This window comes from Carassius gibelio, chromosome A6 (assembly GCF_023724105.1).
Source record: "Carassius gibelio isolate Cgi1373 ecotype wild population from Czech Republic chromosome A6, carGib1.2-hapl.c, whole genome shotgun sequence".
Lineage (NCBI taxonomy): Eukaryota > Metazoa > Chordata > Actinopteri > Cypriniformes > Cyprinidae > Carassius > Carassius gibelio.
The window spans coordinates 23,185,030-23,211,074 of record NC_068376.1 but is presented as its reverse complement, the minus strand read 5'-3'; the positions used below and the strand labels follow the sequence as shown (position 1 = coordinate 23,211,074).

General features: G+C 38.2%; 2 protein-coding genes and 1 non-coding gene across 3 annotated transcripts in view; all 3 read left to right on the top strand.

Moving 5' to 3' along the window:
- The first annotated feature begins 130 nt into the window (after positions 1–130).
- Positions 131–18,030, top strand: LOC128015760 (G-protein coupled receptor 22-like). The gene is made up of 2 exons (XM_052599860.1): positions 131–381; positions 14,413–18,030. The coding sequence occupies exon 2, from the start codon at positions 14,512–14,514 to the stop codon at positions 16,093–16,095; it is 1,584 nt and encodes a 527-aa protein (XP_052455820.1). The 5' UTR covers positions 131–381; positions 14,413–14,511; the 3' UTR covers positions 16,096–18,030.
- Positions 18,031–21,219: 3,189 nt separating this feature from the next.
- trnaf-gaa (transfer RNA phenylalanine (anticodon GAA)) lies at positions 21,220–21,292 on the top strand. The gene has a single exon. It is a non-coding gene; the product is annotated as a tRNA-Phe (tRNA).
- A 256-nt stretch (positions 21,293–21,548) lies between these two features.
- The window catches only part of LOC128015759 (inositol hexakisphosphate kinase 2-like), a 37,200-nt gene continuing 32,703 nt past the window's right edge, over positions 21,549–26,045 (top strand). The window contains exon 1 of the mRNA XM_052599859.1: positions 21,549–21,654. The gene's annotated coding sequence lies outside the window, so the exon portion shown is untranslated. The remainder of the gene's footprint in view (positions 21,655–26,045) is intronic.

The window sequence follows — 26,045 nt, the reverse complement described above, 5'->3', positions numbered from 1 at the left end:
TAATAGAACATAGTTATACAATGTTGTCCACACATAAACCGTATCTTATAAATAGGTTTCTAAGAATCGCGCGGACAACTGAAGACTGCAGTTTGTTTGTTTGTGTGTGTGCGTGTGTGGATGCGCGAGGGAGCGGGTTCAGTACGTACGTCTGGTACACAGGATAGCGGCACTCATGGGTACTCACAGAAGCACAGTGGCGACTTCTATAACCGTTTAGCACCACTGAAGGTGCGACATTTATTCCGGGCACGTACCTGACAGCGGACTGTCCTGAAGCCCCTAGGAATCTCGCGCTCTAGTAGAGTGAGAGACAGAGTAGAGCGCGCGCTCCACGGACCGCAGTGGAATGTAGCGGGGTTTCCCGGCGCGCGGGACAAGGTGAGTAAAAAACCTCCTAGATGCATCTTCCCACTACTCACAAGGCTATTGATCTTTTCACTTAATTGCCATTCGGTTCCATTTTACCACCACTCTTCATTCATTTTTGGGTGTTAAGTGATACATTTGGGCAGAGCGCGCCTGGGAATAGAAATGATAACCGACAATCAGCAGTCTTTTGATCTGGACTCGACTACTAATATTCCTAACACTGCAAAAAGAATTGGCAGCAATGTCATATGCGGGCTATGTCGACACTACGGACGATTTGTGTACGAGCTAATCCATGTGTTGCCTGTAATCTGCAGTCAGCCATATGGAATTCAATGTCATTTGAATGGCTATATTGCACATTTTTTCATTAGTTTGTATAGCCATTATTATCTGTCACTTTGCACTCTCAGGCTTATGAGAGTTCAGTTTGCATGAGGGTATCATCCTGTCACACTGATGATTTCAAACACAACTGGGCACATGCACATGCTCAGAGACACGTGACTCCAGCAAATTATTTAGTGAAAAATAGTTAAATATGCCTGCATCAAGCATTTGACATTCATCACACACATTATCATATTGCTCCCACATGCACACACATTCTCAAAGATTACAGTCAAAGGGATTTTCAGATGCACTTAAGATCAGGCGGCAAGATGCCAGTTGAAGGAAGAAAAAGGAGAAGAGGGTGTATGAGACTGGTGTGTTTAAATTTCTCTTAAGATTAAAAGCTACAGCTTGTTTTTAGGACATGAAGCAACAGTGAGGAACAATGGAGTGTGGCGCAGGTATAAGTGGCCCTGAGAATGTGTATGGAAGGAAAGAGGAATCTAGTTCATCAGCTATTTTAGCTCCTAGATGTGGAGTTATTTTGGTTCTTCCCTCTGTAGCGACTGTAGTTTCACGTGCTGTCACGCTCTTTCATTTCCAAAGAGTCTGTAAACAAATTTAATGCATTTGCATTTTCATTCCACTTTTAATATAGCTCATTATAAATCAATTTTGACTCTACGCAACAGTAGCACCCTTTTGTGCACAGAGACATACCAACAGATTCATTATAACATGCATATGTGCAATTTGTTGGATAAATATGTAGTTTGAATGCCTCTGCTCTTGAATAGGAATAAGAACATTTTGTGATTGTTTACTCACATGAGTGTCATTTCAGACTGTTTTTTTCTATGGAACACAAAGGAGAAATCTGGAAAAAACTTGACAAGGCTTTACAGGTTTTATCTCATCATGTGATCATCTTAATATGGCAATTTTATATGCAGAATAAGGAACAAGCTATTAGTCATCCAAAACTTCAACTAAAACCATAACAAAATGTAACAAATTCAGCAGCCAAAGCAACATTTCTTTGATTTAACTTGATGTACTAATAACTAAAACTGAAATAAAAACTAGCTAGTAAACTATAAACATATATATATATATATAAACTATAGTAAAAATTACAAAACAAAATTAAAGCTGCAAGCAGCGATGAACGGGCCCTCGCACCCGGGCTCACCGGCAGCGAGTGGCTTTAGTTAATAGGTGAACGGTGAGAAATATGCGTTTAAACTCATAAATATAAGTAGAATATATCAATGTTTATTCCATATATGTGCCAATCTTCCTGTTGCCAGCAGGTGGCATTATCATTATAATGGAATATTGGCCTTCAGATGTGTTCAGGCCAGGACCCTTATCACACAAGTGAAGTTTGGGCAAGATCGGACATTTTATGCCAGAGTTATAACAACATCCTATTTCATGGCGAAACATCGAAATTTGTCAGGCCGCCATGGACACGCCCTTTAACGAAACCGCAAGATCTTCGCAATTTAAGATCGCAAAAGGCTTTAGATTACACTGACCAAGTTTGGTGGTGATCTGAATAAATGTCTAGGAGGAGTTTGTTAAAGTACAACCAATGAAAATGGCCAAAACAACACTAATTTTGCAGAGAAAATTCTAAATAACTGACTTCCTGTTGGGATTCGGATTTCGTACCAAGATACTTTTTCGTAGATATTGGTGTGTTACATGTGTGTACCGATTTTTGTACATGTATGTGAAACATAGCTCGAGGCTCACTCCGTTTAAAGTGTATACGCACTCTGTTGAAAGTGTATAGGTGGCGCTATCGAGCCATTTTGCCACACTCGATGGAATATTGCCCTTCAGATCTGTTTAGGCCAGGACCCTTATCACACATGTGAAGTTTGGGCAAGATCGGACATTTTATGCCTGAGTTATAACATCTTTTATTCCCATGGCGAGACATCGAACTTCATCACGGCGCCATGGACACACCTTTTAACAAAAACTCAAGATTTTCACAACTAAACATCACACAGGTCTTTAGATTAGACTGACCACAAAAAAGACATTGATGTCATAAAATTTCTAGGAGTAGTTTGTCGCAGTGTAAAATATGTAACTTCCTGTTGCCAATAGGTGGCACTATGACTATAACTGAATATTGGCATGTAGATTTGTTCAGGTCAAGAGTCTTATTCAACATGTGAAGTTTGGGGCAGATTGGACATTGTATGTCTGAGTTACAGCAACTTCCTTTTTCATGGCCAAACATCGAAATTTGTCAGGCCGCCATGGACCCGCCCTTTAACGAAACCTCAAGTCCTTCGCAATTTATTATCGCAAAGGGCTTTAGATTACACTGACCAAGTTTGGTGTTGATCTAAATAAATCTCTAGGAGGAGTTCGTTAAAGTACAAACCCTGAAAATGCCAAAAACAACACCAATTTTGAAGGGAAAATTCAAAATAACCGACTTCCTGTTGGGATCCGGATTTCGTACCAAGAGACTTTTTTGTAGGTATTGGAGTGTTACATGTGTGTACCAATTTTTGTACATGTACGTGAAACATAGCTCGAGGCGCACTCCGTTGAAAGTGTATAGGTGGCGCTATAGAGCCATTCTGCCACACCCGGTGGAATATTGGCCTGCAGATCTGTTCAGGCCAGGACTCTTATCCCACATGTGAAGTTTGGGGAAGATCGGACATTTTATGCCTGAGTTATAACATCTTTTATTCACATGGCGAGACATCGAACTTCGTCACGGCGCCATGAACAAGCCTTTTAACGAAAACTCAAGATCTTCACAACTTAACATCGTACAGGCCTTTAGATTAGACTGACCACAAAAAAGACATTGATGTCATAAAATTTCTAGGAGTAGTTCGTCGCAGCGTAAAATATGTCACTTCCTGTTGCCAATAGGTGGCGCTATGACTATAACTGAATATGGGCATGTCAATCTGTTCAGGTTCGGAGTCTCATCAAACATGTGAAGTTTGGGGCAGATTGGTCATTGTATGTGTGAGTTATAGGAACTTCATTTTTCATGGCGAATCATCGAAATTCGCCAGGCCGCCACGGACACGCCCTTCAACGAAAAGTCAGGATCTTCGCAATTTAACATCGCAAAGGCCTTTAGATTAGGCATACCAAATTTGGTGTTGATTTGAAGAACTCTCTAGGAGGAGTTCGTTAAAATACAACACATGGAAATGACAAAAATTACACAAAATATGCTCATAATATTAAAAATAACCGACTTCCTGTTGGGTTTAGAATTTCGCTCCAAGAGTCTTTTTTGTAGGTATTGGTGTGTTACATATGTGTGCCAATTTTCGTGCATGTACGTGAAACATAGCTGGAAGGCTGTTGATTTTCTTGGTATAGGTGGCGCTGTCGAGCCATTTTGCCACACCCTCTTCTGAATCCTATATCAGACGAAAATTTTCACCAGGTTTGACGAGTGTGCAAAGTTTCATGACTTTTTGAGCATGTTAAAGCCCTCAAAAATGCGATTCATTCGGGAGAAGAAGAAGAAGAAGAAGAAGAATAATAATAATTAAAGCTGCAAGCAGCGATGAACGGGCCCTCGCACCCGGGCTCACCGCCATCGTGTGGCTTTAGTAAAAAGGTGAACGTTGAGAAATATGCATTTAATGTCCTAAATATAAGTTGAATATGTCAAAGTATATCCCATATATGTGCCAATCTTCCTGTTGCCAGCAGGTGGCGCTATCATTATAATGGAATATTGGCCTTCAGATGTGTTCAGGCCAGGACTTTTATCAAACATGTGAAGTTTGGGGAAGATTGAACATTTTATGCTTGAGTTACAACAACTTCTCTTGCTGTGGCAAGACATCAAATTTTGTCATGGCGCCATGGAAACACCCTTTAACAAAAACTCAAGATCTCCAAAAGTTAACATTGCACAGGCGTTTAGATTAGACTGACCACAAAATATATGTTAATCTCAAAAAAATTATAGGAGTAGTTTGTCGCAGCCTAAAACATGTCACTTCCTGTTGCCAGCAGGTGGCGCTATTACTATAACTGAATATGTGCATGTAGATCTGTTAAGGGCAGAAGTCTTAACTAACATGTGAAGTTTGGCGCAGATTGGACATTGTATGTCTGAGTTACAGCAACTTCCTTTTCATCGCAATATATCAAAATTTGTCAGGCCGCCATGGACACGTCCTTTAACGAAACCTCAAGATCATTGCAATTTAACAATGCAAAGGCCTTTAGATTACACTGACCAAGTTTGGTGAAGATCTGAATAAATCTCTAGGAGGAGTTAGTTAAAGTACAACCCCTGAAAATGGCAAAAACAACACCAATTTTGCAGAGAAAATTCTAAATAACTGACTTCCTGTTGGGATTCGGATTTCGTACCAAGAGACTTTTTTGTAGGTATTGGTGTGTTACATGTGTGTACCGATTTTTGTACATGTACGTGAAACATAGCTCGAGGCACACTCCGTTGAAAGTGCATATGCACTCCGTTGAAAGTGTATAGGTGGCGCTATCGAGCCATTTTGCAACACCCAATGGAATATTTGCCTTCATATGTGTTCAGGCCAGGACCCTTATCACACACGTGAAGTTTGGGGAAGATCGGACATTTTATCCCTGAGTTATAACATCTTTTATTCCCATGGCGAGACATCGAACTTCGTCACGGCGGCATGGACACGCCTTTTAACAAAAACTCAAGATCTTCACAACTAAACATCACACAGGTCTTTAGATTAGACTGACCACAAAAAAGACATTGATGTCATAAAATTTCTAGGAGTAGTTTGTCGCAGTGTAAAATATGTAACTTCCTGTTGCCAATAGGTGGCGCTATGACTATAACTGAATATTGGCATGTAGATCTGTTCAGGTCAAGAGTCTTATCCAACATGTGAAGTTTGGGGCAGATTGGACATTGTATGTCTGAGTTACAGCAACTTCCTTTTTCATGGCGAAACATCAAAATTTGTCAGGCCGCCATGGACCCGCCCTTTAACGAAACCTCAAGTCCTTCGCAATTTATTATCGCAAAGCGCTTTAGATTACACTGACCAAGTTTGGTGTTGATCTGAATAAATCTCTAGCAGGAGTTCGTTAAAGTACAACCCCTGAAAATGGCAAAAACAACACCAATTTTGAAGGGAAAATTCAAAATAACCGACTTCCTGTTGGGATCCGGATTTCGTACCAAGAGACTTTTTTGTAGGTATTGGGGTGTTACATGTGTGTACCAATTTTTGTACATGTATGTGAAACATAGCTCGAGGCGCACTCCGTTGAAAGTGTATAGGTGGCGCTATAGAGCCATTCTGCCACACCCGGTGGAATATTGGCCTGAAGATCTGTTCAGGCCAGGACTCTTATCACACATGTGAAGTTTGGGGAAGATCGGACATCTTATGCCTGAGTTATAACATCTTTTATTCGCATGGCGAGACATCGAACTTCGTCGCGGCGCCATGAACAAGCCTTTTAACGAAAACTCAAGATCTTCACAACTGAACATCGCACAGGCCTTTAGATTAGACTGACCACAAAAAAGACATTGATGTCATAAAATTTCTAGGAGTAGTTCGTCGCAGCGTAAAATATGTCACTTCCTGTTGCCAATAGGTGGCGCTATGACTATAACTGAATATGGGCATGTCAATCTGTTCAGGTTTGGAGTCTCATCAAACGTGTGAAGTTTGGGGCAGATTGGTCATTGTATGTGTGAGTTATAGCAACTTCATTTTTCATGGCGAATCATCGAAATTCGCCAGGCCGCCACGGACACGCCCTTCAACGAAAAGTCAGGATCTTCGCAATTTAACATCGCAAAGGCCTTTAGATTAGGCATACCAAATTTGGTGTTGATTTGAAGAACTCTCTAGGAGGAGTTCGTTAAAATACAACACATGGAAATGACCAAAATTACACAAAATATGCTCATAATATTAAAAATAACCGACTTCCTGTTGGGTTTAGAATTTCGCTCCAAGAGTCTTTTTTGTAGGTATTGGTGTGTTACATATGTGTGCCAATTTTCGTGCATGTACGTGAAACATAGCTGGAAGGCTGTTGATTTTCTTGGTATAGGTGGCGCTGTCGAGCCATTTTGCCACACCCTCTTCTGAATCCTATATCAGACGAAAATTTTCACCAGGTCTGACGAGTGTGCAACGTTTCATGACTTTTTGAGCATGTTAAAGCCCTCAAAAATGCGATTCATTCGGGAGAAGAAGAAGAAGAAGAAGAATAATAATAAATATAGCTGCAAGCAGCGATGGCGGGCTCAAGCCACCAGTGCCATCGCCACCCCGGTGGCATCAGGTAAACTGTGCCCAGCGGGCACATGCATTCACAATATCCCTCTGGCAGTGAGGTTTTAAAGGATATGGCAGTTAAAGGGTTAATCCGAATCATCTAGACTTTAAAATCACATTCACAGAACAATATATATATATATATAACTTTAGTAACACTTTACAATAAGATTCCATTCATAAACATTATGTTAACATGAACAATGTTTATATAGCATTCATTCACGTCAGTTAATATTCCAAACTTAAACATTAAAACATTGTTTTATTGTGATTTTTTTCCAAGCATTTTTTACCAATTCCAAACCATATCAATCTTAATAACTACCATTATTTTTTATTTAATCATTTATGAGTGCTATACAATAGTCCAGGAAAGCTGGAAGAGAAAAACAGGTCAAGAAGAACTGACAAAAAGAATTGCAAAATAATTAGGAAATAATGTGAAGATTAATTTTTAGTCAATTCTGCAAGACAGACTTTCAGGAAAGGAGGTGGAATAAAAATGAGCTCCTAAATCTTAATCCCGGATTCTGGAAGATATACTCCTCAAACCATCGAACAAGAGGAGGTGGTGCTGGTCCTTCACGAGTCACTCTAATCTGTTCATAAAGCCTATATATAAAGCCTTAATATATAGTATTTCACAATACTTCATGGTATTCTAATTAAATCATTTTTTGGGATCTTAAGTCTCTCAGAGCCGGACACCGAGTAATTCTGGAGACTCCAGGAAAGTGGCAGTTCTGTAAAATGTTGGCGCTGGAGACTAAATGCTCCCTGATAGTTTCACACCTAATTCACTTAACACACACACAAACAAACACACACACACACACACACACACTACCCACAGTGACAGTGGGACTGAGTGACATCAGATGTATGATAGTTTTTTTATTTTCTATCATCCATATAGTGTTGTATAGTCATGAAACTATTGTAATGAGACCAGTCATTCTGAGGAAATATGCCTCAGAATGACTTGTCTTCTATGTGTACATTTTTTTTAAAGTGTTTAGAAGCTGCACTTTAAAAAAAAATAAAAAAGACATTTACTGGTTCCTTTTTTACTATTATTTCAAAAAACATCACGGCAAAACCATTCAAGCTATCCAAAATTCATTCACACCTATTCTGTAAGATTAATTCTTTAAACAGTGGTAAAAGAGGATGTGGGGCTGAACCTTCAAGAGTCACTCAAAACGTATCTGTCCATAAAGCCTATAAAGAATTATTCTTAATATACAGTTCAAATTACTTCAGCTTGTTATTCTAATTAAGTGAGGGTCATTTTATCAGTAAAATATATACAATTCATTTTTTTTTTGAAAGATTTCTATAAATGTTTTAAATCATACTCGTTTCTACAATAATTATTTAAAAGTAATCCTATAGCTCCCTCTGGTGGCCATTATAGGTACTAAGAATTGCAAGCTTGATTTATAAGTTATGATAGTTTAAATTTTATGCTGGCTCTTGAAAGTGATAAAGCTATGAAACTTACTGTGCTTCCTTCAAATGAGGACTTCTACTTATATAAAAAATTATGAAGAGTTAGAATGAAAAATTGTAAAGATATAGTAAAATAACTATTGTATTTTTTTATGTTACTTTAATAAATCTCTATGGCAACACCATTTAAGCTATCCTAAACCCATTCACAATTTAACATCTCAGTATATTGGCATCATGTTGAAAAAGGAGTATGGAGTAGTATGAGTAGGAGTATGAATTCATTTGCAGGCTTTATCATAAATCCACAATAACATTTCTGAGTTCTGTATCAATCTGTGTTGTTGTTTGTTTATTTTTATCTTTTATTTTTCATAGGAAGATAACTTACTCTCATTTTTAATAAATGTGCTTATAAACCAAGGACAAGCTATTTATAGCTGTATTTATAAACTGCTTACTACTGACTATTAATATTGGGACAAGGTTTATAAAGCATGAACTGACTATTTAATAATGAGTGCAGTTATTATAAAGTGTTATCAATGCATTTGCTAATGTTAACAAATTAGACATTATTTTACAGTGTTATCAAATCCTTAAATGACTCATAAGCATTTGTGAAAGTTCTGCTTGTATTACAGCTTAGTATTGATCTGTGAGCTGAACAGATTTACTGTTACATCTATGAGATTATGTAAATTCAAATAAATATAATGTCACAGGATGTCATAGGTCAGTATCAAATGAGTTTGAAATTATTATTTGCAGCACAAATAAGGTTTTTTTAGGATTTTTAAAAATCCCTAAAACTGTCAGAAAAAGGTTAAGGCCTAAGCTATTTCTATGTGAGTGGCTAATTTTATTTTTGTTTTTATAATTGTAATACACAAACTATGAAATTATACAAAATGTATAAAAAAATAAATAAATAAATACGCACACATTAAAAAAGCAGCCAAGTCGAATGAGTTTCCTTTTTTATATAGATTAAAATTGAAGACAGAAGCAAGTGGTAAATGTGGTCACTTTAATATTCAAATCCAGTAGATCCAGTTTATGTTCACGTGGCTGTTTTCGTTTATATTCGCCAAGCTATTATGTGTTTTGAAATAATCTTGTCCGTGATGTGTTCGTTCGTACGACGAAAGGCAGAATCCTGCAGCTCCAGAGATATATGTTATTCTGCCAGTCGCGCTTTCAAATAGTCTTGCACACTTAAACGGGTCACAAACACCTGCATTTAGCTCTTGTTGTGTTACAATGGGTTTATTGTGTGCATTTGTGGTAATATTTTATTTAAAAAAGCTCTTAAACAAGAATAAATTCGTTTGTTTTGAGCTGGACACTGTACGCGCTGATCGGAGGCAGTGATTTCAGATAGGCAGCTGCAAATATTTCATTTTCACACAAACAGTTCAAAAACATCTTAATTTAGCTCTTGGTGTGTTCTAATTGGTTGATTGTGTGATATCGCTTTAATAATTTATTTTTAAAAGCTTTAAAACAGGAATAAATTCGTTTTCTCTGAGCTCTTTACTCCAGACGCTCGTGATCACAGCGGTGATTCATCTCTCCTATTTCTCACGTATCTCTGGCCAGAAATTATTTATCCATGAGCCCTGAACCGGTAATAATCAGATATGTTGGTTTAGCTTGTCAGTGTGAATTAAATCTAAGTATTTGTTTGTATTTTTAACCGATTTAAAAGTGAAAGTAAAAGTCCGGGAATTGAACCTGTAGGGGCGCTATTTCTCTCAGACAATGGAAGTCTGAAGCACACATACTCAAACAGAGGGACAGAGTGAGATGAGATGTCTGACAGTTTTTTTAATTTTCTGTTATCCATACAGTGTTGTAAAGTCGTGAAACTATGCATATTTCTTCAGAATGACTTTTTCATCTGTATGAAAAAATTCTTTGACGTGTTTGGAAGCTGCAATTTAAAAATACAATAATGATTCCCTTTGTAAGGTCATTTAAAAAAATCACCACGGCAAAACCATTCAAGCTATCCAAAATCCATTCACAATTTAAGTTCCTATCAGAAATACTGATGTGTGTTCAGAGTTTTGTGAAATTCTAAGTATGTTATTTGCCTCAAAATCACCTGAGAAGTATTCCAGTTTGACATGTTGCCACGGCAACAATTTTTTAGATATCAATATCCCCCTTGCAGATTTATATCAGCTGTGTTTTAACATTATTCTGATGAAGTTTGAAGCAAATCGAGTAATAATAAGATGCTGAATTCAAATCATTTTGAAAATGACACACTTCCTTCTGCCAGTTGGTGGCGCTATAACTTTGACTCCTAATAGTCACATATATGCGATCGACATCATACAACGAATAATCTGATGAAGTTTGATTAAAATCAGGAAATGTATGTGGATGGTATTAGACACTTCCTGTTTCTAATTTCTCGCCATAATTTCAACGCCTCGCCACGAGCAAACCGTTCGAGATATCAAAAATCCCCTGGCAATTTTTCATCCCCAGTTTCTTGAGATCATGTTGACCGAGTTTGGCGGCAATCGAGAAAAAAACCTATGACAAGTATTTCAAATTCCAGAGCATGTGCTTTTTACATAACTATAAATAGCTGACTTCCTGTTGGGTGGAGTCTATGACATGCAATACGAAAGTTGTTCGGCACGATGAGATCTATATGTGTACTGAGTTTCATATGAATATGTGCAAGTATGTGTGAGCTATACATCAAAATTTTTGACTGTGTTCCAGGGGGCGCCGTAGAGCCCCTGTGCCACGCCCGGGTCCCAGCCTCTGCAGGCTCCTAAAGGCCACAGATTCCAAAGTGTGCGCAAATTTTCAAGAGTTTTTGAGTATATTAAGGACCCCAAAAGCCCCCACAACTTTGACGAAAAATTTGAATACTAAACCCTAAATAGCCAACTTCCTGTTGGGCGGAGCCTATGATATGCAATACAAAAGTTGTTTGGATTGATGAGATTTATATGTGTACCGAGTTTCGTACGTCTACGAGCAAGAATGTATGATATATGGCCCTCCATATTCCAGGGGGCGCTGTAGAGCCCCTGTGCCACGCCCGTGTATCAGTCTCTGCCCGGCCCTAATGGCCGCAGGTTCCAATCTGTGTGCCAATTTTCAAGACTTTTTAAGCACGTTAAGGGCCCCAAAAGCCCCCGAGACGTTGGAAAAAAATAATAATAATAATAATAATAATAATAATAATAATAATAATAATAATAAAAAATAATCCTAAGGAAAACAATAGGCCTCTCGCCCTTTGGGCTTGAGCCCTAATAAAAAACAAAGCAGATACAAGAGGGTCCTCGCACCTCGGTGCTCGGGCCCTAATAAAAAACAAAGCAGATACAAGAGGGTCCTCGCACCTCGGTGCTCGGGCCCTAAAAATAAGAATTTTTATTTTCAGGTTAATTATTCCTTTAACAGGGTACAAACTAGCATGGACGGAACAAATTGGCTTGGAAAACAATGGTAATGAAATAGTCTGATAAATGGCAGAAAGAGCTGAGACAGCATTGGTCTAAAAAAAGATGGATGGATGTCTAGCATAATGTAATGATGGATAGAGGGTAGGAGGTAGAAACAAACTCCTCCAGCGATTTCCCAACACATTGTGCACCTGCACTTTCCATTCATCTCTCATTCTCTCTCTTTCACTAATCCTTTTTTTTTTACACACAATGCCGTGATCTGCCATTTCTGACAAAAGTCAGTCTTACTTATTGTTGTCTCACTGCTGTGAACATTAGATGTTGAGCTTCAGTTATTCATTTGTACTACAGAATCCAAGCCCTAAATCTTTGTCCCTCCCCCCCCCTCCCCACCCTTCTGCAGTCTCATTGTGTTAAACATCAAAACTTTCTTCCTGCGGTCATTATCGCAGATGTGCTCAAAAGGCAAAGTCTGAGCCCCACTTGAACAGCCACAGATGCAGAAAGTCTCAGATTTTGTATTTTGACCACTCTTAAACTGTAGACCAGTTGCCATAGTAACAACCATCCTAGAAATGGGATCAGTCTCAAGTCGAACTCATTTATTTATTTATATATTTATGTGTTTTTTGGGGGAATGGCAGGCTGCTGTGATTGCGCAGCCTATAATTTCAGATCTGCTTGTGTTGATGGCATGTATTTTATATGTCAAGTTTATTAGAATAATAACCATTTCTTTAACATGATAAATCAGTCCTTATACACTGCAATGTCCATAGCCAAATTCATCAAGGTTTCGGCAATCATTTGTGTCCATGGTGTTGTGTGAGAGATCGTTGTGTGCTGTAATTCTACTGTCGTAGTACTTCTCTTGTTGGACACAAAAACTTATATGTGTGCAGGAATGCAGAATTACACATACACAATTGCTCACATGTACATCATAATCATCTTTACTGTCCAGTCCTGCTAGATCAATACCTCATTACAAATTCAGAAGGGCAAGTCATACCCCTCTTCCACCAAAATGATGCCAGTGCTTGGTTGGTTGCATTTCTGAATCTCTCTTAGTCCCAGCCTGCATTTGAATGAGTCTTGAAAGAGTGACGATGATGTAACTGACTATGGTACTACTAGGGATGCACCAATATTAATATCCAGATATTCAACTGCCAGATATTCAACTTTGAAATGATCAAAATAAATTTCAAATAAAACATTAAAAAGTTTTTTTAAATTATAAGAATTATTTTACAAATGTATTTATATATATATATATATATATTAAAATGATATATATATATTCATTTATATACATTTTAAACTTTTATAGATAGATAGATAGATAGATAGATAGATAGATAGATAGATAGATAGATAGATAGATAGATATTACATTTGAATTTATTTTTGTAAAAAAATAAAAATAAATAAAGCACTAAAAATAAATACCAAAAATGCTTTTAAATACAATTTCTTAAAGGGTTAGTTGACCCAAAAATGAAAATAAGCCCATACATTACTCACCTTGAAGACATCCTGGGTGTATGTAACTTTCTTCTTTCATACGGATTCAGTCTGCATTATTTTAAAAATTGTCTTTGATCTTTCAAGCTATTTGATGCGACTCAGCAGGTTTTGCACTGCATCTGTCCATGAGAAGTTTAATAAAAAGTGCATCCAGTAAAAAAAAGTGTCTCACATAGCTCCAGGGGGTGAACAAAGGGCTCCTGTAGCGAATCGATGTGTTTTGAAAGGAAAATAACGATATTCAAAATGTAATATACAGCTTAATATAGCTTGCTTTCACTGTTGGAAAATGGATGCAGTTCCGGAGGAATGACATATGAGGCAAGTGTTGCGCATGCACCCGTTGAGTAGGGCTGGGCGATATATCTAACGATATGATCATGCGCATCTAGTCAGTAAATCTGGTTCCATGATTACCGCTAAATCGCCATCACCTGCTTTCAAATCGAACAGCATTTAATATAGAGAGCCTTAGATCACTGAAAAGCTACACAATATCGCGTTCATTATCCAAGATGATCTCATACATAATTCCCCCAGAACTGTGAGTGCAAGCTAGATTAAAGTGATTATTAAGTTTTAAATATAGATATTCTTCTTACAAAAACGCATCAATTCGCTACAGAAGGCCTTTGTTCACCCCCCGGAGCCGTTTGAGACACTTTTTTAATGGATGCACTTTTTATTAAACTTGTCAAAGACCTGTGCAGTGCAACACCCGCTGAGTGGGATCAAACAGCTTAAAAGATCAAAGACAATTTTTAAAATAACTCTGACTGGATTCGTCTGAAAGAAGAAAGTCATATACACCTAAGATGACTTTAGTATTTAATGGCTTAATTTTAATTTTTTAGGTGAATTAACCTTTTAAATGTAATTTTTTTTTTTTTTATGCTATAAAATTTGGGCTGTTCATTAAACAACAGAACGTGGTTCATTCTGTTTTTGTCTTCCCATCATAGAGCTGTCAATCATTTATCAACGCCTCAAGAAAATACCTGAGCAGGTGGATCATGGCCAGTGGGAGTGGCTGGCGTTACTATGCCTGAAGGCGTGTGGCGATGGTGTCCATGGAGACAGATGGCAGCTTCACTGGGGGCCACGGTCTGTCCCTCTTACAGACTGAAGATAGCGTGGGGCCTGGACTTCCACAGCAGGAGGGGGCGTGGCTTGGATTCCGGGCTACAGTGAGTGCTGTGCTGATGCTGGAGCTGCTCCTGGGGGTTGGTGGCAATTTGACCGTGCTGGTGTTATACTGTGGTCACTGCAGCCTGTTGGAGTCTGTCAGTCATGCCGTCACACTCAGCCTGCACACCCTTGACCTACTGCTCTGTCTCCTTTGCCTGCCAGTAACCGCCACACTCCTCATCCTTGGTGGAGCCTCGGTTCCTCACCACGCCCTTCTCTGCTGTCTCCACGAATCGGCAGCCAGTTTCGCCTGTGTGGGCACCGCACTTAACCTTCTTCTCATCAGCTTAGACCGCTATGATATCAGTGTCCGGCCAGCCAATCGCCTGCTGACACCTCGAAGGGCAACCATTTTACTTGTTGGAGTATGGACAGTTTCTTTAGCCGTACCTCTCCTACCATTCGTGGAGGCGGGGTTTGTTTCAGGGCAAGGTGAGGGGGTGTTTGTGCACTCCAATAGCACTGTGCTATGTTCAGAGTGGGGGGGATCTCTACAGGCTCATCTGTTATTACAGGTTCCTGTGTTCCTCTGCTCTCTTGCTGTGATGCTGTTTACATACTTGAGAATTCTTCAGGCACTGCACATCCGCATTGGACGCACACCCAGGCCCCATCGAGACAGCAAGCGGCCTGTACAACGCCTCTGGTTACGCCGTAAAAGGTCAACAAGGTCGCCAGATCACACAACGAGAAACACACCCATCTCCCCACCGCCGCTTTCGACTGGGCCGCTTATCGCCTCGGATACAGTTACAACAGTAACCATCAACACTGAGACGAACACTCCCTCACTCACCACACCACTTAGCCCCACCCCTACTATGTCTGTGATAACCTCGCCCTTAAGCCCCACCCCCACTGTTTCAGTGGTAACCACGCCTTTGAGTCCTGCCACATCTATGTCCGTCATAACTAGCCCCCACGTCCCTACCCCTGCTACATCATCAGTGACCATGCCTTTGAGCCCTATGCCCACTGTGTCTACGGTAACCACTCAGCTAAGCCCCGCCCCCGTCCAAGGTCCACCCAGCATGGGCGTGGGAGCGTCAGTATCTGCCATTTTGGCTCTGCGTCGAGCGGTTCGTCGCCACCGTGATAGGAGGGAACGTCAAAGGCGAGTCTTTCGCATGTCTGTCATCATCATCCTCTCATTTCTGCTATGCTGGGCACCTCTCTCCATCATGCCCCTTCTCATGCTGGCTATCGGACCCTCTGATTGGATAGAACGCCTGAGACTCTGCTTCCTTGTGCTTGGATATTGGACGGTAGTGCTACATCCGCTGCTGTATGCATTCACGCGGCAAAAACTGCGCAAAGTTCTGCATACTCGTCTGCGCAGGCTGAGGTCGCAAAACGTGCAGACTCGTATTCGCACTAAAACCAGGATCCGCCACAAGCAAAGGGCAGATTGCAGCGATGCTACTGACCGCTGCCTGACAGAGGCTGTTAAAGAGTGAGTGTTTGTATGTCTGTGACTTATAACTAGGCTCACACGGAATCTGAATCTGTGCATTCCTAAGCGTTCGTCCGTCATTCCCTTTTGTTTTAGTTTATTCGAGATTTTGGATGATTTAATTATGCTTTCAGCTGATAATATCAATATTTTCAGATCCATTTAACATATTTAACCATGTTTAAATCCAAGGCCGTAACTGTATTTTGAACATTGGGGAGGGGACCAAACATTTTTTTTTTCTTTGGGTAAGGGAACAAAGAAAAACAAAGGACTTGAATTTATTGTAGAGTAATCAATTTGAGCTATTTGCAAATAATATTTTTATATTAAAATATGCACACATTCACTTAAGGCTGAGGTACAGTTGAGCGTGCAACAGACAGACACATTCTTTTCAAGTGCTTGCATATATCAAATCATTTGACGTGTGCTGCTGTCCTCACAAAGTCTGTGTGGACAGAAATATTGGGCTGATCATGGACATCACTAAACTGTGTTAATGACGAAAATTGCAAAATGCCAAAAGGAGCTCATATGAGTTAACAAAATGTAAAATAGTTATGAATTTTTTTTAAATAGTTACGAATGAGATTGTGTTGCAAACACGCACAAGTATACTTTAGGCTAAATTCTCTGCCTAATATGCTGAAAACATCTCCGTTAATATTTCTTGTCTCGTCAACATAAAGTTATGAATTACATGAATAAATTCAAAACGGTGAAATTAATATTTAAGTTAAGATATATCATATAAGTTAAGAAAAAATAAAAGTTCATATGTTTAGCTACTTGCGTCTTCACACTCTTTCACCCCTAAACCAGAAGCATCATGCTTTAATTCGCTCTCATCTTGTTTGAACAATGAAGCCTTCTTTGATTTGATTGGCCATGTCAATTTTTTGGACATTGACAAGTGCTATTAGCCCACTGATGCAGACTAGTCTAAAAATTAAACTTTTTGTTATCCTACCAACAAACAGAGGAGTGGTAATGGAGCGCAGCAGAACAACATCAAGGATATCAAATACTGAGGTTAACAATTTGGCCATATCTAATTATTGAGGGGACTTGTGGTTACAGGCCAGGTTAAATCTATTCCTCCGATTTTCCCCACAAATCTGTGTAGAAAATGTCAAAGAAAAAGAGAAAGTCAGCAGATTCCGTCTGGGCCTGTTTATGACTGTAGGTAAAAGGTGTGTGCTGGAAACCATTAATGTGTTAGATGTGTTAGATGATATGTGTGACTAGCTCACCTCTATAAAGGAAACTAAATGACGTTGGTAGGTCTTTATTATCCACCAGTTTGTTGTATTATTGGCAAATAATCAGCATAGGGTTTCTAAAGCACACTGAACTCTGAGGTCAACAGGGCACTGTCTAATTAACAAGTAGAGCACAAATATTCCCATGGTGCTAGGGAAAAGAGCACTGAGAGAGCGTTCCTACAGGTGTGAGTCTGCCAGAGGCCATGTGCAATAAATACCAAATCCAGGTTATGCATCGCATGAGATCCATATAAATTAGTACTAACATTTTTGCATTTATTGTGTGGTGTAAAAAGTAACCGTCTGTCCACCAGTACACATACATGTGCACATATTTTACATTGTGCTTCTCACTGATAGTCTAGAGGGCAACAGATATATCATTGTGTTTATTAATGTATATGATCAGGGATGTAAATAGTCACTAATATTTCTGTGGTTTGAAACTGCAGCCAATTTGAACTCTGCTCTACCAAGGGCATGTGTACTGGTTCATTCAGTTTCAGAATACTGACAAAACAACTTTTACAAAGTCAAAATCTATTTATTTTATTTGTGTCCCATATACTGAATGTATATCTTGTCAGTGCTGTATATTATTTCAGATTGAGATTGTTATTGTATTAATTTATAATAGAGGAGCAATAAGTCTGAATTAAAGTAATAAAAAAGATTCAGCCTCTTTGCTTGTTTGCTTTGTTTGTTCCCAACCTTAGCTGTCAAAATTCATACCTCTGACAGAAAAACATAAAATTTCACGTATACATCTTTTATAATATTTTTTAATTGTAGTTTTTATAATGGCAGATGTGGTATATTTCTAAAATTTATATAATATACTGAAGTTAATATAACTTGACCAAATTTGGTCAGTTTGTGTTATTTTTTCTTTTCTCTGCCAATGAAAATCATTTTAACGCAAGTGAAATCAAACTGTTTTAAAATCACACCATTCTGACTCCACTCTGAGTTTTCCTGTTCTCTCTGAAAGGAAATTGCTGTTTGTTAGGGCAGTGTGAATATGTAAATACTAATCTGTATATTTTGACTGATTAAAAATCAGTCTGAGCCACTAGCTCTGATAGTTAATTGGTGGTAGTGTCATTTCATTATGTGAATGTATTAAGAAGTGCAGACTGCTTTAATATATACAATTAGTCCATGCTGAGAAAGGTTGACTGACTTCATCCCAGTTGATAAAAGTCAAACAGGCAATTAAGTACCTCCTCTGTCTCCTTCAGTGTTTGCAGTCTCACACAGAAGATCAAATGCCATTTGAGGTATACTCAATAAAGTACCTGTTCAATCAGTGAAATGGTAGCCTTTCAAAGTCTCTCTACCTGATTCAGAGACCTTAAATGTTATTAATCTTTAAAGACTTTGTTGCGGTTCAGCCAATATGTGTGTAGCGAGTGGGAAACATTCATTCCTCATTATCGGGGACAGAAGCTGCACTCCACTTGTGAAGTCTGAACGTATTAACTCTTATTAATATTTGATGACACACGCTGACATTTGCAGGAGCCTAATAATTGGAGGGCCGATAATGGGGACGGGACCCTGCACACAGATGTGGATGCCTGACTTAATGGACATGGACATAACTTTGACCACACAGGTTAATGCAGGTCTATAACACCTTGCTACTACTTTTCCATAATTGATTTACAATTATTTCACATCACCCTACCACCGCAAACAAGAAATTGTAATGTGTGCTTTTCTAATATTGATTTAGTGGACATATTGTGTGATTTGCTGCTATCTATAAATTTCAATGTGTAAGGTTTACTTTAAAAATATTGTGCTAGAACTGTAACAATGAGGGTCGTATAGGCAAGGTCCAATTGTGGCTTTTTATAAATAAAAAAAGATCATAGTCAGACAGGCAAAGATCATACTGTACACCAGCAAATAGTGTCCAGAGGGCAAGGCAAGAGAATAATCCAACACAGGCAATAGATAAAGGCAAGCAGCAAATGATCAGAGGTGAGATAAACAGGCTAGGGTCAGAACAACAACACTAGGAAGCAGAATGCAAGCCTTTGGTATGGCAGCTATAGGCGATTCAATACTGAGCAGCTGTATGTAAGAGAGTGCAACTTTTATAGTGTCTGGGTTATTGGAAACAGGTGAGTGTGTGATCAGAGGGGATCTTGGGAAATGGAGTCCAGGGGTAATGTCTGAGTGGCTTATGTGACAACCTCTGGTGGTGAGCAGGGAATGGATATTGACAAGTACTATGGTACTGTCTGTACCATATTCATACATGTATACATACACACAACCATTTAATAGTTTAGGGTCGGTAAGATTTTAAAATCTTTTTGAAAGAAGTCTCTTATTCTCGCTTTTATTGATCAATAATAAAGTAAAAACAGTAATGTTCTGAAATATTATTACAGTTTAAAATAACTGTTTTTTTTAATGTCATTTCTTCCTGTAATGACAAAGCCACTATTTCAGTCTTCATTGCCAACCGACCCTTCAGAAATTATTCTAATATGCTTATTTGCTGCTCAAGCGACATGTCTTGTTATTAGTTGAAAACCGTTGTGCTGCTTAATGTTTTTTTTGGAAACCATGATATTTGTTTTTGTGTGTGTGTGTGTGTGTGTGTGTGTGTGCGTGTGTGTTTCAGCATTCTTTGATTTATAGGTATTTAAAAAAAATAGCATTTTTTTCTTCTAAAATGTCACATTTAAAAATAAATAAATAATTGTGTGACCTCAAACTGCCGAACAGTAGTGTACACTTTATTCCAAGGTACTTGGTAAGTGCCGCATACATACTTTTTTTTAGAGTTTATGCTAAATATGCTTAATTCGCATAGTCACAGCTATTTTATTTTACTGAGCACATTTTATATTATTCAGAATAATGCACATGCACGTGAACATGCCTATACAAACATCGAATTAAGGCTATTATTATGGTTGCATTCAAAATGGCCTATTTGGAATTGTTCATTTATTTCCAAATGAGGAAAATCAATGTACTTAATCAAATTTCTTATATTAAGTAGCATTATCAGCGTATTATCCCCATCACCTTCCTTGTTTCTGTCGGACACTCTCCCTTTTTAATTTGGAAAACTCAAGTATGCAGATTAGTATGGATGCCTTCTGTTTGTGAGCCTTCATGAGCAAGGATAGAAAAGGAGAAAGAGAGAAGGTTGGTGGGAAATATTTTACTGTATGCAACATTAAAACACTGTCGTGTATTCATTAAAATCTCTTTCTGGCTTTCTCTCTCAATTCTCTCTCTCACATGCATCTTTTTTAATCTCATCAGTTCCACTCACTGCCATCATCTTCTTTTCATCGCTGACTGTGCCTTGCTTTCTCTCCCTTCGTTCTGTCCTCAGTCCTCTCTTCTGTAGACTTACATAAGAACAAAGAAGAACTGCCTTGGCAAGGGGAAAGTCACCTTGGAGGAGAGAGAGAGATAGAGAGAGAGAGCGAGAGAGAGAGAGAGAGAGAGAGAGAGAGAGAGAGAGAGAGAGAGAGATTCGTGTGGGCGGAATAACTAGCAGAAAGCTGAATCCCATGATCCCATGTTGACTAATCAATTTTAATTTAATTGAGTTTATATATGTTCTGCCCATAAGTCTCCCAATAAGAGATTTTGTAAATTGTGTCTTGTAAATAAGTGTTCAAAAAAAAAAAACATTTGACATGAAGCGGCAAGTACACATTTCCGTGTGTTTCTCAGATTCAGCACCTAAACATAGTACATTTTTTTAAATATAGTACAATAAGGTAATTACGAATAAGGAAAATCTAGAGAAAGAATAAATTAATAAATTATTTCTTTCTTATTATATTTTCTTTATTTATTATTATTTCGTCATTTCATAAGCCGAAATAGCTCAGTTGGGAGAGCGTTAGACTGAAGATCTAAAGGTCCCTGGTTCGATCCCGGGTTTCGGCAAAGCTTTTTCCTCACTTCAGAGTATCTAGAAGTAACATTAACAGTTACGTCAGCAGGCAAATGTTATGTTCGAAAAGCATGAAGAAAAGTTGTATAATAGAAAAGGCAACCCGGATTAAACTAAAATACTGCAAGTGGTGCTCTACCTCTCTTTCCGGTTATGAGTTGTGGAGTACATAATACCCTGATGATGTCGCTCTAGTTTTAGTTTTATTTGTTCGCCCCTGCGATTTTGCTCTAATTGCTCCAGAGGGCGATGTTGATCAATAATTCCGCAGTCTTACCTCGTGGAACCCGCGAGACATGAAAATTGTGCTGACCAGAAAAGCATGAAAGTCGCTGGACTGCAGTATGACTTCACGGTACAGTACCAACTGTATAACATCTTGTTTTACACCTGTTTTAATGTTTAGAGCTCAACTGACATCAGACCTCGTTGTCCCTCACAATATGCTGCTGCTTGGCCTAAATGTGTGGTCTGTTACATAGGCGACCATAACATATCCTTACAAGACAAACTTTACAGCATGTTTTTTAAAATGATCTTTTTTCTATTTTTGACACCTCATGTTTTCAGCACAATTGTGTAATCTTCTGGGTATCTGTTTTTTGGTTGATCTATTATATCGAAACATCTCGATGAAATAACGTTAAGTAGCCTATATCTATAATATCTCAATCCCATATATAATGTGTAATTTTTTTCTCCTATTTACTAACAAAACATTTAATATTTATTAGGAGTTAAAGGAGTAGTTCACCGAAAAATGAAAATTTCCTTAGGATTTACTCATCCTCAGGCCATCCAAGATGTAGATTAATTTTTTTATTCATCCGCACACTGATTTGGAAACTTTCTCACCAGTGCATGGTGAGAACTTTCTCTGCAGTGAATGGGTGCCGTCAGAATGAGAGTCCAAACAGCTTGTAAAATTATCAACAAGTAATCCACTCTCCAGGACATCCATTAAAGGGTTAGTTCACCCAAAAATGAAAATGATGTCATTAATAACTCACCCTTATGCTGTTCCAAACATGTAAGACCTCCTTTTATCTTAGGAACACAGTTTAAGATATTTTAGATTTAGTCCGAGAGCTCTCAGTCGCTCCATTGAAACTGTGTGATCTGTATACTGTCCATGTCCAGAAAGGTAAGAAAAACATCTTAAGGTAAGAGGGTCCGTTGGAATTTTTTGAAGCATCGAAAATACATTTTGGTCCAAAAATAGCAAAAACAACGACTTTATTCAGCATTGTCTTCTTTTCCGTGTCTGTAGTGAGAGAGTTCAAATCAAAGCAGTCTGGATATCCGGTTCGCGAACGAATCATTCAGTTCGCCAAATCGAACTGAATTGTTTTAAACAGTTCGTATCTCTAATACGCATTAATCCACAAATGACTTAAGCTGTTAACTTTTTTAATGTGGCTGACACTCCCTCTGAGTTCAAACTAGGGGTGTCCATGGTTAACCGGTTAACCGATTAACCGTTAAAAATTGTGTAACCGAGTGAAACATTTTGCTCGGTTAAGTGACGTCAATGGCGTGCATTGAATTTAGTTGTAATACATTTTTTGCACCACCAGAGACCGCCAGAGCGCTCCCAGACATTTGTAATGTCCACAAGAAGAAGTAATTTTTCTAATATGAAGCGGGCTAATACGAGTGACGGGGCAAACTGCAAGTATTGCAATACAGTGCTAAGATATACTTCAAGTACAACCTCGTTGTTGTAATCTCAACAGCCAACACCCGGGCATCATTAGGCCGGTCAGGACACACTGGATGCGTGGCGAAAGCATCTCAGCTGCGTGGCGTGTCTGTTTTTAATTCGGTTCCCATGTTAACAGGTTAGAGCTTGCCGACTGCCTGCGTGAGACGCGCGGCTCAGGGGCGGCTCGACGCGTGCATGCTAGAAATAGAACCGACGCCTTGTTGGAAGCGTTTCCAGGCAAAGTATAATAGGAAAATATGTTTATATGTCATTTTGTACAAAAATACATATTAATTCATGACTTTTTTTTATATTTGAAAGTCTATAGGTTGACATAAATTCAGATATAAATGTAATTTAAATAAATAAATAAATAATTATCGATTTTCAAATATTGTACGTGTCAAACATAGTCATAGCCTTAGCGAGGCGGCCGCGGAGTCTGCTTGTTACCTTTTGCCTTATACATTTTAGGCTTATTCTCAAATTCAGATTGTGTTAATGGGCGGCATTATTAGGCAGTTTTAATAGGACAATTTGACCAGAGAGATTAAATTTTGTCGGACATTCCTTTTTTTTTTTTTCGGCCAATGTCCGGAAATTACTATGGTTATGGTTACTATGGCACACTATGGTTAACCGAGTATTAACCGCTAAGGGCCTCGGTTAACGGTTAATGAAAAACTTGAGAACGTGCAGCCCTAGTTCAAACAAACCAATATCCCGGAGTAATGCATGCACTCAAACAGTACATTGACTGACTTAACGTGTTTTAACTTAAACCTTTGACTCTACCAAAATACAAAATGTAATACTATATATTTGTGAGTAAATTTAAAGCAAATTTTCATTTTTGGGTGAACTATTTTTTAAATTCCATTATTTTCTTCAGTTTTCATTATGTACATATACAGTGGGGATCGAAAGTTTGGGCATCCCTTGCAGAATCTGTGAAAATATGAGTAATTTTCAAAAAATAAGAGAGATCATACTAAATGCATGTTATTTTTTATTGAGTACTGTCCTGAGTAAGATATTGTACATAAAAGATATTAACATTTAGTCCACAAGACAAAATAATTGCTGAAATTATTAAAATAACCCCACTCAAAAGTTTGGGAACCCTTGGTTCTTAATACTTTGTGCTGTTACCTGATGATCCAGGACTGTCTTTCTGTTTTGTGATGGTTTGTGCAAGAGTCCCTTGTTTGTTCTGAACAGTTAAACTGAGCAGCGTTCTTCAGAAAAATATTGAAGGTCCTGCAGATTCTTCAGTTTTCCAGCATCTTTGCATATTTGAACCCTTTCCAGCAGTGACTGTATGATTTTGAGATGCATCTTTTCAGACTGAGGACATTTGAGGGACTCAAACACAACTATTTAAAAAGATTCAAACATTCACTGATGCTCCAGAAGGAAACAAGATGCATTAAGAACTGGGGGGTGAAAACTTTTGAACACGATGAAGATGGACAAATTTTTCTTATTTTGTTGAAATATAATTGTTTTCCATTTAGTTCTGCCCTTCGTTAGCAACTGAAGATACTTGTATGTTTCCCGGTACACAAATTAAGTACAATTTACATTGATCTTCAAATTCCAAAAGTTTTCACCCCCCAGCTCTTAATGCATCTTGTTTCCTTCTGGAGCATCAGTGAATGTTTGAATCTTTTTAAATAGTTGTTTGAGTCCCTCAAAAGTCCTCAGTCTGAAAAGATGCATCTCAAAATCATACAGTCACTGCTGGAAAGGGTTCAAATATGCAAAGATGCTGGAAAACTGCAGAATCTGCAGGACCTTAAAGATTTTCTGAAGAACGCTGCTCAGTTTAACTGTTCAGAACAAACAAGGGACTCATGCACAACCATCACAAAACAGAAAGACAGTCGTAGATCATCAGGTAACAGAACACAGTATTAAGAACCAAGGGTTCCCAAACTTTTGAGTGGGGTTATTTTAATAATTTCAGCAATTCTTTTGTCTTGTGGACTAAATGTTAATATCTTTTATGTACAAAATCTTACTCAGGACAGTACTAAATAAAAAATAACATGCATTTAGTATGATCTCTCTTATTTTTTGAAAATTACTCATCTTTTCACAGATTCTGCAAGGGATGCCCAAACTTTCGATCCCCACTGTATATGTATATGTTGTCTCTGATGTTATTGTGATGATAATCTTTGAATTGGATCAGTTCTGTGAAATGCATCATTATAGTTCATCAGAATAGTGACCTTTACAAGATAGATCTAATATTTGTATTGTGTCAGTGTAGTTTCACTTTTTATAGAACTGACCCCCCTGGGCAACACGTGCAAACATTTCTTTAGAGTCTAATGATTCACATTTAGCACACACATTTTGGGAACTGATATTGCGTAACTAAAGACCAGTCAGCCAAATCCCAAAGCTACCGCTTCATCTCCACGGAGTCTCTATCACACACATACCAAATACACAGAAACCTCTTCAACTATAACATCTTTTAATATCATCTTCAAACAACTTTATCTTAACAGTTCTTGTTAAATCGATCATTACATTCTTGTCAGTCACGCTCTCGTATTTGACATTCTGTAATATATTCCTTTTTTCTTATTGAAGCTGCTTCCTAATTTATTTTTACTCATAATCTCTGGAGGTCACTGAACCCCATGAACCATTAATTTAACACGTGGATCGGGTTCTACTTCCATGTTTCTGTTCTCTAATGTCCCATCTTCTAGATATAGTGTTTGGTGTCTACATAAGGAATTTTGGTTGTTAGGAGAATGCAGGACACAATTAAATGAAATATATTGTAGTTTATTTCTCAGTGTGGACAGTATGTTCCAGGAGAACTGCTTTCATCTGTAAATTTCTCCAGTTTCATTGTCCAGTCCTTAACTGACTTCTCATTAAAAGCGATGTTTTTGGCTATTTTAATTAAGGCATTGTTGGATGTTCTCATGCAGGAAGAGAGTGTTTTCGGAATTGCATCGTATTTCAAATCACCAGTACACTGAACCGAGAATCGTTTCTTTCGGACGCGTCCGATT